This window comes from Homalodisca vitripennis, chromosome 5, assembly GCF_021130785.1.
Source record: "Homalodisca vitripennis isolate AUS2020 chromosome 5, UT_GWSS_2.1, whole genome shotgun sequence".
Taxonomy (NCBI): Eukaryota; Metazoa; Arthropoda; class Insecta; order Hemiptera; family Cicadellidae; genus Homalodisca; species Homalodisca vitripennis.
The window spans coordinates 166,863,567-166,880,284 of record NC_060211.1 but is presented as its reverse complement, the minus strand read 5'-3'; the positions used below and the strand labels follow the sequence as shown (position 1 = coordinate 166,880,284).

Sequence of the window (16,718 nt, the reverse complement as noted above, 5' to 3'; positions counted from 1 at the left end):
TTAATATTTTATAACGAGTTTTATAACCATTTCTAGTACGGTATTGATAGTGTACCATGAGGTCAGGCCTGTCAAGAGCAGAGTTTGTCGCCCTGTCAATGTATGTATATGTAACATGACAGAGCCGGCGAGGTGTGAATGTTAGCACCTAGGTGCCAGACAACGGCACATATGATACACTCTCGTACGGGCAGTATGATATGGTGCCCGTGATCCTGGCTGCCCTCGTGTTGGGGGCACTAGCCCTGCCGCCACAACCTTCTCGGTAACTATCATTAACTTTCATTATAATCATTAATATCGATTCTGATATCGTAGAATATAATTAAGGGCATAGTTTAATCCTAAGCAACAACTGCGATCTTATACACTATATACACTCGTAAGAAGGTATAAAATCGTACATTTTGTGAAATCGTAGCTTATGAAAAAAAGTTTGAAATAATTTAAATTGCAATTATATGAATTGTATTCGAATGGTCAAACGATCATCATAACCTTGATGGGTTTCTTAGTCATTCATAATACAGTCAATAATATTTCAGAATTTACAATTGGTGTTTATTTGATGCTTCCATTACCCACAGTATATAAACCTTTGGGGCTATTTTTATTTACAGAGTGACCTTTGGGTTTATAGGATTGTATGTCTTAGTTATTTTATTTACAGGGCAAATGTTGGTTTTATAGGATTTTATGTTTCAGTTATTTTTATTTACATAGCGCATTGACTTCATGAAAATCAGGTCAGTGTCTGTTTTAGGATCGATTTTGAATAACCGATCTGATAAAATGTTGATATGTACTATGTGATTAAATATGTTAATTTTAATATGTGCATCCTGCCGGACTGATATTTAGTATGAGATTTCTTACTGACAGTACAAGGATATACCCGTATTCCAAATGGTCGTTTTTTTTTTTAATGTCGTAATATTTCATAATGAAGAAAAATACCAATTCCATAGTACCTATACCATGAGATTGTCTTTTTTTCTCCATTATTTTTTAGCATAAATTGAAGGATAAAAAAATGAATAGTTAGCAAAGACATTTAACTGATGTCAAAGTATCAAATATTAAAAAAATCACTGTATCTCCATCTAGTTTTGTTTTTTAATAAAAAGGAGACGCTCCTGCCTGATTAAACTACCAACATCGTCTACTTATTGCGCGTTGCCACACCTGAAAATGCAAGGATCTTGAAGCTCAACTGATAAAACAGTTTCAGTTTATAATTTGAAAATAGACATCTAGAATATAACATGCACAATAGATACCTTTAAAAAACCCCATTTTAATCATTTAATGTTATTACATTTATTTTGGAGTTGCAATATAAATCACTACACACTTTTTCCTAGAATCATATTTTCCTAGAATCTAACTAACTATTTTTTTCCTAGAATCACATTTGTTCCTTAAGAAATTTCATATTGTTATGTGTACAAAACCAAACCATTTTAGTTTTAAGACAGTGGTAAAAATGTTATATGGAAAAATTTATTAATTTAATCCATACTAGCAAGAACACTAGGATCGTAGGTTCTCAAATATAAACGTTTTGTGACTCTTGAAAATATGCTCTCTCAAAGGATGGTAACCTTTTTTAATTTACCTATTCATATTTGTATTTCTTACAGTTTTTTGTTTATGTTTCTTAAATATGCATAGTTAAATTAAACGATTAACTTTAAAGACAAAAATATATTTCCTTTCGTAAAGTATATAAAGATAACTCCATTAATGTGTTTCTGTTTAAGGATGTGACATGCATCTTAAGTGTAACTTTAACTTAAGAATGATAATTTAATAAAAGAATCAAATTTGAGTAATAATAATATAATTGTCTATTATTTATTAATTTCAAACTTGTTTAAAACTCTCATATCATCAAACCGTTCAGCTCTAGTTACAATATTTACAAGACGATGTAAACGATTATTTTATTTTAGTTGGTGCTCTTAATACCACTTACCACAGGGGGTGGGCTGCTGGCCAGGGTTCTAAGAACGTACGTTCAAATCATGTATATGACAGTAACAATTTTTATCAGTACAACCTTGTACTGCATCGACTCTCTTCCCTATACTGTTTGATAATATGATCGCAGTTGTGTGTTTATTGTATTATATATATATATATATATATATATATATATATATATATATATGTATAGTATATAGTTTAATTTCAATAAACATTGAATCGCAAAAAGTACTTGCTCCGCCGGGACTCGAACCCGGATCTCTCACTTGCCGGGTGAATGTGCTACCATTACACCACAGAGCTCTCACATTTTACGATTCAATTATTTTGTATTTGGCCGTATCTGTCACATATGCGTTTAAATAACCAAACTAACATATGATCGGAAGACCAAATACCTGTCAAATGACTTGTATTTACATTAAATTTGTATAAATGGCAATAGCCTTATTTAATTTCAATAAACATTGAATCGCAAAAAGTACTTGCTCATTATATATTTTATGTTCAATTTCCATCCACTGATATTTCTGAAATTTCCCAATACCAACTCCCCGAAGTCTACAAACCCCTTTTAAACACAACACATAATTTATTTAACTAGGTAACAAAAACAACTTTATATGAAGAATACAATTTTAGACAAGACAGTTTTTCAACTTGCAATGAAATTAACAGTTTACAATAATAATCATTTTAAATCAAATATATTTCAATTTATATTTATATAATTTGGCTTTTATAATATGTGCTGTATAATTTCTAAAATATCTGCATTAATTATTTTTTATCCGTGCTTTATGCGTATGTAATTAAGTTGAGCTACTGTAATTTGCTAATACACCCAGTTAATATTTAAATTTCTTTATTTTAATTGGTTATTAAATGTTCAAAAACTTTCAATTGGTTTTATTTATTACATTTTAGTGAGGAGCAGTTCCAAACGTGAAAATATATTCTGGAATAAGTTTCACGTTGTTATTCATATAGGAATTGAAACTAATTTTAAATCACTCTAAACTCATCTGTGAGCTTTTTTCTTGTGAGCTTATTTAGTACTGATATTGCTTCCTTTATACTCCTTTGTTTTCTAATATATTATACTATTTCACCTTTCTAACATACTCGTAGTAATTTTTTTTTGGGTTCCCTATTTTTATTGCATTTTTTCCATTTCTTGTTTTCATATTTTTAGATCAATTTCAACTTTCTATGTTTAACTTCCTAGCTTTATGCCAATCAACAAGCACTGTTGCTAACTTTCTTACGGAATAAAGAGGAATTTCTTGTAATACTCACCATTCTGCTTTAAAAATTAACTTATAGATTTCAACTTGTTAGGTATTGCTTAAAGGGCAGTAATTTGTTTTTTTAATACAAAAGAGTAAATGCTCCAAAATAATGTAATAATTGAATAAAATCTGGATTGAAAATACCAGTATGTCTAAATTTCCACAAAAATATTATAAATTAGGTAAAGCTATGGCAATTTAAATGAATCGGCACCACGACACCGAAAACATTACTATCGCAAGAAGAGCCGTAGAAATTAGAAGACATCACAAGAAAATGCATACGAAAAAGAAGCGAATTGCATAAATAAGGTTGAGGATCCCTGACAAATAACTACTTAATATTTGTGTTGTATGTTAATGAACCAATTGAGATCTTTTACCCATATTTTGAGTTCTATGGAGTAATTAAAACTGGTGGAAATATTCGTATGTAAACTTTTCACAGCTTACAGTTTTCCCCTTTGCTCCTGGCAGAGTTGCAGTTCATCTGCCAAAGAACCTTCTTATGGCTATAATAAAGTATAAGTTTTATGGTTTTGCGTTCTTTGAGAACTTTTTGAGAACTAAGGGCTGAGCGTTAGAAAACTCACTCGAGGCTGGATAACTTTTATTCTGTCTGTCTCCCCATACAATATCTTGAAAACTAACTGAGTTATAGACATTTTGCACAATGCTTTATTTCTGTATAGGCAACACTGGGTTCGATAATAGCGTATGTTCTACATGGAATTTAGTTGATCGTTAGCAAATATTTTTTGCATCGGTCTTATGCGTAATCATGATGGCTACGAGAATAAATGTGTATACCAGCTGAGTACAAAATTAAAAAACCTTCTATGGATTGGGTATCAAAATTACATTTTTATTTTATCTTACGCATTTACGTTAACCTTTTTTGAGATCTTTGGTAAATTCTTAATCAGTACTGTTAATGCAATTTCTTTTCATTTCAAAATCCCGCCTAAATATGTTTCCCAGCCCATTGCACACTTGGGATCGTTTATCCTAAGGATGCTAACTAAGGTGGAATAATGTAATGAGCAGAAAGGAAAATCTTATCTAAAGGCTGTTTAGAGTTTTTAAACAAAATTATAAATTATTTTATCATCAAACATAGGTTTATCATTGATTTCCGTCATAATTCCGCAAACTTATATATTTTTTAAACATTATAATTAAATATACTGACTTCATAAAAACTATTTCTACCTTTAGCCTTACCAAGAAGCTAATGGGATGAACCAGCTTTGAATTTACTAACCCTCTTGCAGCTCCAGCTTCTAAATTCAACGATCACAAGAAGGTTTCTCGCCCCATACCTAGGACAATACCTGCCCCAATATGAGACCAACTAATACGATATCTACACCTTTAAACCTTCGTAAATAATTTGGCCTCTAGGATCATTCAACTTGTGCTGTAAATCGGACATTTTTTTAGAAGGCTCTACGTTTAGTTCCACATATCCACTGAGAACTTAATCGTTATAAGACTCTTGTTTTACAAGATACATACTTTTGGAGTTATAGCCTCTGGTAAAATTCTTAGTCTTCGCAACCATCTAGCATCTTCAAAAATACGGCCTACTGGCTTGGATAGTCTTTGGAAACTTCTGCCACCTGGATCACGGCGGCATTGAAAAGCATTAATTTCACCTGTACGTATAACAAAGAAGCTTCAAGATCGCAACCCAACTCCCTTAAATTCCCCTCACGTATATCTTCACCTGACTATATTCCGTTAGCTATAAGTATTAAGTACCCATCCTAAATTAATTAGCCTTTTGGACCTGTAGGTCTGGCTTCAACATTCCTCAAGTAGAAACTATCATCGTGCCTCCCGATCTCTTATGACAGCTCCTAAATTTCAGAACGCTCATTGGCTTCTCAAGTTTCCAGTTTCTGGTATATATCACCCTATTTGAACAGTATAGAACAAGCCCTTGGCTTTCATTTGATCTATGGGATTCTTTACTCTCTGGAGTCATCAGAAAGTAAAAAGCACTCCTTTTTGTGTTTTGAATCTACTAGGCCTCATAAATTTCAATAGTTATTATGTGTTAACATAGTTGATTCATATAGTCTTTTTACTAACATTGCTATTATGATCCGTAATGAATTCCCTTTAATGCAGTGATAAGACGTCTAATTAAACGTTATAACATTTTTATGCGCCGAATCACACCCTGTGAGGATCCAAGATGAACAATTTAGGCATTCATTAACCCTTATTAATATTTATTTGATCACAACAACTTTGTAAAAAAGAACATTCGTAAAGCGTTTCTTTTAAAACTAAAACACAAAGTCAAATAATGACTTAATTTACCAGGCGAAGATAGGGCTAAGAAGCCCTTTGTAACACTTAAGCTGTTGACCCCCAGCTTAAAGGTGACTTCTGAACAATCACCAATGGCCGGGTAGCCGCGCCGCTTACAAGGACAGGATCGCCCAGCGGTCAACCATCCAAACAGCAGCCACGCTCGACGTTCCTTGGTGCGGTTATATTGCGCACCCCTGTACCCACTACACTGCACCAGTTGTAACAATATTACAAGAGCTGGAGCTCAAACGGCACTCAAGGACTTTCTTTTAATTAATTTATCCCCTGCTTCGTAATATCAATTTTGGTTTAAGTTGACACATTATGCGCAGTGATTACGAAGAAAACTGTTCTTACACAGAAGTTCTACCCTCTTAGGTCCGATCGGGCTGAACATAAACTTAAAATTACCCTTAACTTTTAGAATATTTATATCAACATTTATTAAATCAATTACGAGCATTATCTTAGTGAGGAACAGATGGATATTTGTTCATACAAATACAGCATCAGTAATCCATCAAAACATGATGGATTTCTGTATTTTTGTACTACATTTTAATTTTGCGCAACACTAACTACTCATAAATCACTAGCAGTATTACTGCACTTTTAACAATATTGTCTTTTCCTATTCATAGTTAATTTTAATACTTTAGTGGATACCAGATAAAAATTTACTTCATTTGTTTAGCTTGCAAGTTTCACCAAGTAGTAGGAGTTACAACGGTGGTAGCTACATCGTCTCTTCCAACGATATCGTGGATGGATCAGCTTCATCCTACTCAGGCAACAGTTACAACACCGACTACTCCAGCAGTTACACCAGTAACTACGGTACCGACAACAGCGACTACTCCAGCAGGTACACCAGTAGCTATGGCAACGACAACAGTGACATCATCACAGGTCAGCCCTACAGTTATTCCCAGGACAGGTATCATCCCACTACCTACGAGGAGGACTCACACAAGGGAGAGATAGTGTTACCTTCGCTGAACTCTGACAGCAGACCCTCAGCGACACAGGACACCGTGGTTAGTGCTAGTGATCTTCAGGACAGTTATCTACAGTCCACTGATAGTTTCGGGCCTGAACAAGTCGCTCAGGGTAGTGACTCGTTTGGAACTCAGCTGGACTCGTTTTCCTCTGCTTCTGATCAAAGTCAACATTACGATTACCAACAGCCGACCTCCCCTCCTCTTCCCAGCGGCTACGATTACAATCCACCTTCATCACCTCCTCCTCCACCACCACCTCCTCCTCCTCCTCCTCCTCCCACTCCTCCTCCTCCTCCTCCTCCCACTCCTCCTCCTCCTCCTCCACCACCACCACCCCCATCAGAACATACTCCACATTATAACTATCCTCCTCCTCCACCTCCACCACCACCACCAACAAAACCACCCCCACCACCTCCTCCGTCAGAACCTACTCCATACTATAACTATCCTCCTCCACCTCCTCCTCCTCCGCCGCCGCCCACCACCACCACCACCTCCAACAGAACCGACTCCATACTACTATTATCCTCCACCTCCTCCTTCCAACCAATACCTTCCAGTCCCTAAACCCTCCAACCAATATCTCCCGGCACCCACGCCTCCTCCACCTCCTCCTGAGCCAGAACCAGAGGAGCAGAAGACAGTCCAAGAGTACACCTACTATTACCTGGGTCCAAAACTGTGGATTTTCCCCATTTTCTTCCTTATCTACATTACCATCTACATCGGAGTTTTGATACTGCGGGCGGTCTACAAGCACAAGATCCTGTTTCCAGAGCAACTTTACAACGCCTCCACCACGGTTCTCGCCAGAAAGGCAGCTGATGACTTGGACCATTTGACCGCATACGTCACCAAGCAGTTGGCGGCGGCAGCGCTCAAGTATCTAAGACGTCGTGCTGTTGCCGCTCGTTAACTAAAGCAGTGTTTTTTTATAAATAAAACTCGTAATAAAATAATAAAACTGATTTTATTATGCTTTTACCTCTTAACAATCGACTACACTGTGTACTTCCTAATAAAGGGTTTTGACAATTGTAGTAGTCTTTACAATAATTACATATTTTGCCACAAGAAAGTACTGTTTCAAAATTAGAATCCAGAAGTATAAAATTACTATGTTGCATTTCCTAATGGGTTCTACGATTAAATATAATTATTTTGTAGTATGTGTAATACTCATATCTAAAACAAATATGTTCTTTTACAAAGAATGTGACGTGAATGGAAAATAAGAAGACTTAGAACTATAAAATTTTGTTAACTTTTGTTGATTCTCTAGTATTTCTCTATTAGATGTGCAGTAGCATTTTGACTTTAAGCAGTATACAAGTCTATAAATTATGACATTATCTGCAAGAATATTTTTTCAACCATCTCCATTTTATATGCAATAAGATTAATTGGATGATTCAATCTATTGCAACCCGAAATTGGTGCACTCAAATAACCTTGAGCTCTGTACCGTGAGTATCCTTACACTGTTTTTACTACTATACTCCTGAACACTGCATTTGCTACCTCGTATTTACAATATAACTTAAAAAGGTAAATACCACACGTTACCGAAGTATACACAGTGTTTGTGTACACAGTGTATTCTGAGAGCAGATAGTGTATTTGTGAAAAATTGTTTTAAAATTCCTTGTGGTAATGTTGGAAAAAATTAAAAAGCAGTTTTAGAACAGTATAAAATAGAAATATTTTATATTAATCTCATTAATCTCATGATGAGAAAAATAAGTAAAAGAAAATTATGATAAGCATACACTTCTTATGTGGTAAACTCCAGATTTGTAAAGTTGTTTAGATCCACCTTGTTAACTGAATAACTGTTCTTGGTAGCTACTTGTGCAATCAATTTTGGTAAAAACCATGAATCCGTAAGTTCTAGGCCACTGGGTCTTGCTACATATTAAGTACGTAATTATATGACTAATACTTGTCAATACGACTCTGAAACGTCGATGAATCAGTAAGAATCAAGGTACACGTGACAAACATGTGATCGCAAAAATGGTAAAGGAAGAAGAATTATTTACAATATTTAAAAGGTATAAGGTACTAAAAAGGTATATAAATGGTTTAAGAGGGAAGGTCGAGTTATATTAGTTCACAAGTTTAAAAGACCGGTTTACTAACTGTTATTTAAGTTGTCTTGTTGAAATCATGTGGAACATTTCCTAAACAATAAAATTTTTTGAAATACTTAGCCCACTTTCAGTCAACAGATGTTAAACTGAAACTGCCAATGATATGTATCCGCCTATACAAGTGACTTTAAAGAGGCTTTGTCGTGATTGGATTAAGCTTAGCCAGCCAACAATCAGTATAACTAACAGTGATCAATATGTCTTTTTTATTACACGCAGCAGACTTTTCGAAACTTTAACACTTTTCTAAATTAACGGACTATAAATTTTGAAATTTGATGAAAATCGTTAAAGCTTGTTTTTAATTTTTGTATGCCTAAACTAAAGTTTTAATTAGTATCTAAGAAAAACTAACATTTTAAAACTGTAAATAAACGTATCTCCTTGAATATTCTATACACGAACATGTCCAAATAATTTTATTACAAAATATATTTCTTTAGTCAAAATCAATGTTTTACACATGCATTAATACAAATGCCACAATTTTTTCAACCATAAATCCAGCAGTAACGAAAATACCCCTATCATAGTAAATGTATTTTTACTATGAATTGGAGAAAAGATATTTCAAAAAATAAGTAATCCCGAAAAATCTTTCTCTGTTACGGATTGCTCAGCGCAATGTATGTGCATTTTTTGTCACGTTATCATCGAATTACTTTAACAAAAATGTTTTCTACTTCATAATACACATTGAGCTTTAAAAATATAGAAAATATAACTATCATAGTAAATATTGAGATCAGAATACTAATAATTGTAGTAGTAATTGTTCTCGTTGTCGTTATTATTGTTGTTTTGGATATATGATTAAATATGTTATATATAAAGTATATCAAGAATTGCATGAGTATTTTAAATTGATATAAAATATACTAAGCTACATCATTAACATTATTCATAAAAATTAGTATACAACAGTATATCGTTCAATTACCCTAAATCATAACTTGTATTCATAAACAGTGGGAGAAATTCTCATGTAATTCCTCGTTGATTTTGAAACTAATAAGTATTTTATTATATAACGTATATGTGTAAGGGGCAACGTTATAAATTTGGTTTTAAATTTTTTTTCTCATCACAACAAATCACAATTCCGTTAGTTTTATTTTTATAAGCCAAAATTAGATTAAAATATATTGAGTATTAACTGTCAGTAAAATGATACAACGAAGCATCGAAAACCCCGAAAAACGTAATAGCTATCGCAGAAACGGATAGGTGGGTTGGATAGACTGCCTTCGGAATCATTAGTCTTTTCTTCGACCATGAACAACTTATCTTTCAAGTTTTAATTCTCTAGGAGCTGTCTGACAATAATTATATAACAGCGCGGCAATATGCGTAGCAAAATTAGAGGCTCAGGAAAGAAGCGGTTGTCGCCCCGAGACGTCATGTACATGTAACTGTAACATAACACTGAGAGGTGTGAACGTGTTAGCGGGTAGGTGAGAGACAACGGACACTGCATGTTACAGTTGCCGGCGACAAGACAGTGATGTTTCCAGTGTTGCTGGCCGCTTTCGTGCTCTCATCTGGAGCAACTGGACTCTCCAGGTAATTTTTATTTCTAAACAATGGATTTTATTCATTTTTTAACTGCAGTTTTACGAGGATTACTTGCATCAATCTCTAGCTGTGACATAGGAATATATTAAAGGAACTTAAAATTATTGCTTTATTCGGCCTGTAGTGACAGAATTTGAATTGTAAAGCCAAAACCAACTTTACAACCCACTGTTTTAGAAGAAAATAATGGGAAACTTCCCATTTTAATGATTGAAAAATTGGTATACATCTAAACGCTGTTTACCCTACTCTTTAAAATGTATACGTATTTTTAGAGCATTGCGTCTACTTCACCGAACATAACACTCAAGGCCTAAAAAGTTCCTTGTTGGATGTGCTTAAAACAAGCACATTGAAATTAATAGAATTATGATCTTTGCAAAGATTCTTGCAGACCACTTGTGAAGAAGAAATCATTTGCATATTTTGGGAAACAAATGCTAGTGTGTATGTTACAATTTTTAAATAATTAATTAATTGACAGAATTGTGATTTTATTTTTATGTTGCATTTTAAAATATGGATTTAAGACAAAACTGTCCCAATATTTAATAATATGTTTAGTGAAAATTCTATATTCAAGTTATCAAATTATAAAATCGATTATTTAAGTTTAAACATGGACTATTGTAATCTTAGTGTCGATTAGGTAGGGTCACCGTTACCGAAGTCAGCTCTGACTTAGAAATGAAAGGACCAGTGAAAAAGATTGGGAGCCAAGAAGACGTTCCTTCTCAGACGTGGGATGCGTTAGCAAAGGAACTGGCCCCATCCAGCGTATATTCTGTTATATTCTTACTAATAACATTCATCTAGCCAATTCATTCATGGCTTTCTCAAGATCTGCAAATAAGAGATCTAAAATCTACCAAAAACTCCGAAGTAAATTCTTATCCAAATAGAAAACTACCTTGAAGTTTTCGAAAATTTCTAAATTTTACTTTTGAGACGTATTTGGTGACAACTTTTATAATTTGATTTAATACATTAACACAAGCTGTATGCAAATCCCTCAAACTGATCTGTTCTAATCTCTGTGTCATTAATCATTAATTAAGTCAATGATATATAGTATCAGTAAGGCACAGATTGTTGTTTTCCTTAGAACTATCCAGTGCACTCCTGCACACAGCGCATCCAGTCCAGCTCTGTAACTAACAGCAATGCACAACACAATAGCGTCTTCCATTTTCCACGGTTATTATTATTAGGATGTACAGCTAGATTGACGAATTCTATTCTAATCTATTGTGATTCTACGATTGACGAATCATATTCAATAATACCAAGGACATTTGGGAACCAGACTCCACACGTGTGTTTGAGAGACTTGGACACCCAATGCTCCTTGCGAAACTGATGTGCTTCAGCTCAATGTATCTTTTGCTTGCCTTAGTTAGTTTACACTTTCATTGCTTTGAATTGCAGTTTATGGTGCTTGGAAAGTGATGAGTCAATTGAAAATGTTATGGATAACTACCAAAGTTGTTCTGAAAAGAGTGGGCTATAAGGGTGCCATTGCTGTGATTATTTGTCAGCGGCTTTCGGTTCTATAAAGATCTAAGTTTTACTTTTAGGTGTCATAGGTATCTGAGACAATTTGTTTTGATTAGAAGGGAGTGATCATGAGTTATCAATAGGTACTTTGTAAGACATATTGTAAGAAAGGTATGTCACAAACCTATAACCTGTGCATTGTTTTCTTTTTTTCATTTATCCTAAGGCCCATTGTGAGAACTCTAAGATTTAGCACAGGAGATTAAGTCTGCTCCCTTAACTGATTCCAGATGCTTTCTGCCATTGCTAATATTATATTTAATGTCGATGGAATGGAGAGCACCAAAATGTGTTACCTTCCTTACATCAAATACCAAGTTATTTGTGGATAATCCTCTTAAAATGTCTCTGTAAGTTACCATTATTGATAGTTAACCCTAGTGCCTCCTTAGCTTCTCCAGGCTTACTAGAAGCATAGTTCAATATAGGGACCTTTAATTCGGATTCATGCAAAACGTTTCCCGGAGTAAAGTTGCTTTGATTTTTTTATGTCTCAGCTGAAGGTTTGGATATGGTTCTCAACATCAAGCATTTTAGATTTTGCGTGATTTTGGTCCAATCTTGAGCCCTCTTTTAGCCAGGGTGTCTGCTAATCTATTTCCAAATGTCCTCATGGTCAGGAATTCGTCTAAATTGGTCAAACAGTAACAACACGGATTCATTCCCCCAGAATTTTGGAGATTTTACTTAGGCTCTTTAACCTAAGCGATGCTTTGCTGTCTTAAAAAATTCAAGTCTCAGTATAAGACATAAGAGATAATTGTATTGATCTTTTTGCATAGACATTATTGTTTGGTAGAGAAAATAAATAAAATAATCATTTCAATTATTCAAGGGAACTTCGACTGAGATTGAAGAGGGCTGCTTGCCAAAACCTAACTTTTTCAAATTACGCCACATGACTGATGAAGTCTTGTTGGTAAATATATTTTTATAATTTAATATGATATAATATATCGAGATCGATAACTCGAATTACGAAGGCTTTGCTTTACTCTGTTTCGGAGTCTTCAATACTGATCCATGGCCACCGCATCGCCAGTCTTCCTGGCTTTCCGATAGACTGCGACTCATTGAGCCATCAAGTTAAAAATGTCTTGAGTGAGCCAAGGTACTGTGTGCTTTTTATTCACTCGCTTTTTAACAATTGAAGCAATCTTGTTTAAAAGTGACAAAGTCAGTGAATGTAACGTAGCAACCATTTCTTTACGATCGTCTGAGTCAACAGAGTGCCGTGGTGTTTGAAGTACGTCTTCTAAGAAGGCATCCTCATTCAAACGCCCAAATCCCTATATTTAAATAAGCTTTCAGCAGGTTTAGGCGTTTTATATGAAAGCGCACAGAAAATAAGATTGTGTTTTGTAACTGCAGAAATTGGAAGTTGCCCTTAATGTACAATATCATTAAGATCACTAACTGCAATAATGTCTAAAAGGGTGTGGGATTTTGCAGTGTTTTGTGTAGCGTCCAGTGGTATAATAGACATGTTGCAACAATTAAAGATAGTAGTCAGTTATCTGTAATCATTGCTCTGTGTGTGCATGAATTAGTCAGTGTTCTTGTCACCCATGATCAAGATCGGCATTAGGTATAAGAGAACATCCTCAAATTCAATCTGATTCCAAATCTTAGGAAGGCGGTAACAAATTCCGAACCAGACAATCCAATTTCTAAGAACAGATATTCAGGTCCAGCCGAGTACTCCCGAGGTGAAGCATCTAGTAATTTAACCCTTAAATTTTGTCTGGTGTATACCGCGATACCTCTACCTCCAAAAAGTCTGTTATTTCTGTGGAGGACGTATCAACTTATTGATACCTCACCACTGGAAATATTCGGCTTAGCCATGATTTTAATACTAAAATAATGTTAAAAGTTTGATGACGAAATACAGCAATGATATTGTCCACGTACCCCCTCAATGACTGAGTATGAATATGGGCAGCTTTTAGTGTTTGGGATAGGGGGACAATTTGTGTATCAGAACTTGAGCAGTATGAGGTGGAGGAGTGGTCGGGAGAGGCTGTAATTCAATTGTTCAAAAAATGTGTGTTTTTGAATATTTTATGTCAGGTTTTGATCAAAGTTATTAAAATTACATGCAAGCAAAGATCAAGAAAGTAACATTGGGTTATATGCTAGAATTAGTTATCTTGATTTTGTTTATGATATTCTTTGATGATTTTGTACAGTAAATTTGTTACTTAGTTAATATTATTATGTTTTATTTATGTGCCATTTTCCAGCACAGAAGAGGCGCTAAAAGGAAGAAGCTACAGCAACGACGGTTACAGAGCAAACAACTTTGCAGTCCCTTCACCACCACCAGTGCCAGGTACTCGGTCACTCTACAGTAACCCATATTTAACCAATGGATACAACGGGGGAGACACGAGTTTCCAAAACAGAGACAGCAACTCTTACAGAGACTCCAGCATGTACGACAGAAATTCCAACCCTTACGTCAGCGACTACCGTACAACGAATAATGAGGGGTACTTTCAACCCCAGTCCAAAAATACCTACAGCTTTGCTCAGGATAGATTTCACCCCACCACATTCGACGTTGACTCGCACAAAGGGGAGATAATCCTTCCGCCACTGGACACTGACAACGTGGTCCAGGATACCGTAGGTAGTTCTAGTGACGTGCAGAGCTTCTTCCTTCGGCCCAGCAACAACTTCTTGACTCAACCAGTTGGCCAGGGCAGCGACGTTTCCACCGTACAGGACCCATCGCCTTCATCATCAGTGCAAGAACAACAGTTCGCGTACCAAATTCCCTTACCTAACTACGACTACCAGCCACCTCCGCCAGCGCAAACACCTTACTACTACTACCAACCCCCATCCCCTCCCTCCAACCTGTACCTGCCAGAACCTTCCCCTCCACCTCCACCACCACCACCTCCAGAAGATGAGAGAGAAGTCAACTACACCTACTACTACCTCGGGCCTAAGTTGTGGTACATCCCTCTGCTCTTCAGTGTCTACTATGTTATCTACGTCGGAGCTCTGATTGTCAAGTCTATCGCCCGACACAAACTCCTGTTCCCCATCAATATAAACAATGCCGCCAGCTCTCTGGCTGGGCGACGTGGGAGGGACCTGGAGGAGATTACGGCAAGAGTCACAAGAGCTTTGGCGACGGCAGCGCTCAAGTACCTTCGACAAACGAACATTTCAAAAGTTGCCGAAAAGACAAAACATAATACATAGACATTCTAAAAAGGGACAATCAGGTCATCTAATAATAACGCTTTTTTACAATAATTCTTGTAAGTGTAATTTCATTATTGTTCAATTAATACTAACACGTATCACACTCAAACAGTTCAACGGTAATCGTAAACACTGTCATAGTTTCGATTTCAAATAGGTCATAATCTGGAATCGAGAAGTACTAAAACGAGGATAATCCACATTTTTTTTTTTTTTAATTCACAAAAACAGAACAAAACACAATTAAAAAATAAAATAATTCAAACGCTTGATATGCATATCAATTACGTAAAGTTTAAAACTATAACGACTCCACATGGATAATTCTTGCTTATTAATTCATCTTGCCTACAGAAGATGATTTACTCGTATTGGAGGTCAAAGCTATGGCAGTGTGTATCACTACTTTTGAACTATTTGACAAAGGTACTTGTTACTATTAATTGTCTACAGTATATGCAGTCCAGGGGATACTAATGTAACGTGCTGAATAAAAAATACTCTGCACATTTCATTACTTCATGTGAATTTGCTTTATGGCTTAGTTTTTAACGCTAAATTTGTAGAAGATCGTAATTATTTTGTATTGATGGGAACTCTCTCTTTTTAAAATATAGTTCAAAAAATTCTAGAGTTACGATTATGATCTAAACCCAAGTAACTTTATAATATTGATCAGGGGGTGGTCTGAAGGTTTTAACTGAGTATATTGAATAATCAAGACTTTATCAGTGTAATTATGATTTATCCTTTTTAATAAGATCGTAATGCTCGTAGGATCTTTTTCAATCTCTGTCAATAACACGTTTTTGCTCTTGTGTTAATATTTGATCTACAAAGTAGAATAGAGAAAATTAATTTGTATGCTCTTTTCACGATCAAATTGACTCTGAATGTTTCACTCTTTTTAAGGCCTTTTGGCTTCTCGCTGGTTTTATTATGCAGGTAAAACCACGAATGATTGAAACGTTCTACAAATACATCCGTCGATAAAATCTTATGAAGTCATTAATCACGTAACTGTAGTGGACTCTTACTAAGATTTGCACCTGTTCTACAACTATTGGCTCGTTGAACATGAAAATCTGGTTTTATGAGCTCTGTACAGAGTGGTAGGGTAGGCATGCGGGGTATATATCAAGGTTTTATGTTCACGGGGAAACTTCTTGGACAACTGTAAACTTTTATCTTCAGTGAGTCAATACTTGAGCAATTCCGTTGGGTGCACACTTTTGATCACCTATGTAAACATTAAAAACCTATCTTTAAATGCAAATTCAAACCATACTAATTATTTTTATTGGCTTTGTGGACAGTATTAGTGATAAAATATTGTTAGTATTATAACTTAATAAGGTGTGAAGATAATGTCGTTTTCAAAATTCATAAACAATAGTTGAACTTTAGACGTGCTCGTACTGAAAAATGACATTAACACTTGTAAAATCGATAATTTTTGAGTAGCTGTGAAACAAATACGTTATAGTAATATGATTACAAGAGATTGATTTTCCTTCGATAGTACAATCTTTGTAAGTTTAAAAATCTCCATAAAAATGTACGACTGTTGCCGGGGAGATTGCAAACCTTAAACAAAATAG

General features: G+C 35.1%; 1 protein-coding gene across 1 annotated transcript; it reads left to right on the top strand.

The window, feature by feature from the left end:
- The first annotated feature begins 200 nt into the window (after positions 1 to 200).
- On the top strand, positions 201 to 15,352 carry LOC124363700. The gene is made up of 5 exons (XM_046818962.1): positions 201 to 265; positions 6,301 to 6,770; positions 7,171 to 7,521; positions 10,248 to 10,326; positions 14,142 to 15,352. The coding sequence occupies exons 1-5, from the start codon at positions 201 to 203 to the stop codon at positions 15,112 to 15,114; spliced, it is 1,938 nt and encodes a 645-aa protein (XP_046674918.1). The 3' UTR covers positions 15,115 to 15,352.
- Positions 15,353 to 16,718: the final 1,366 nt, after the last annotated feature.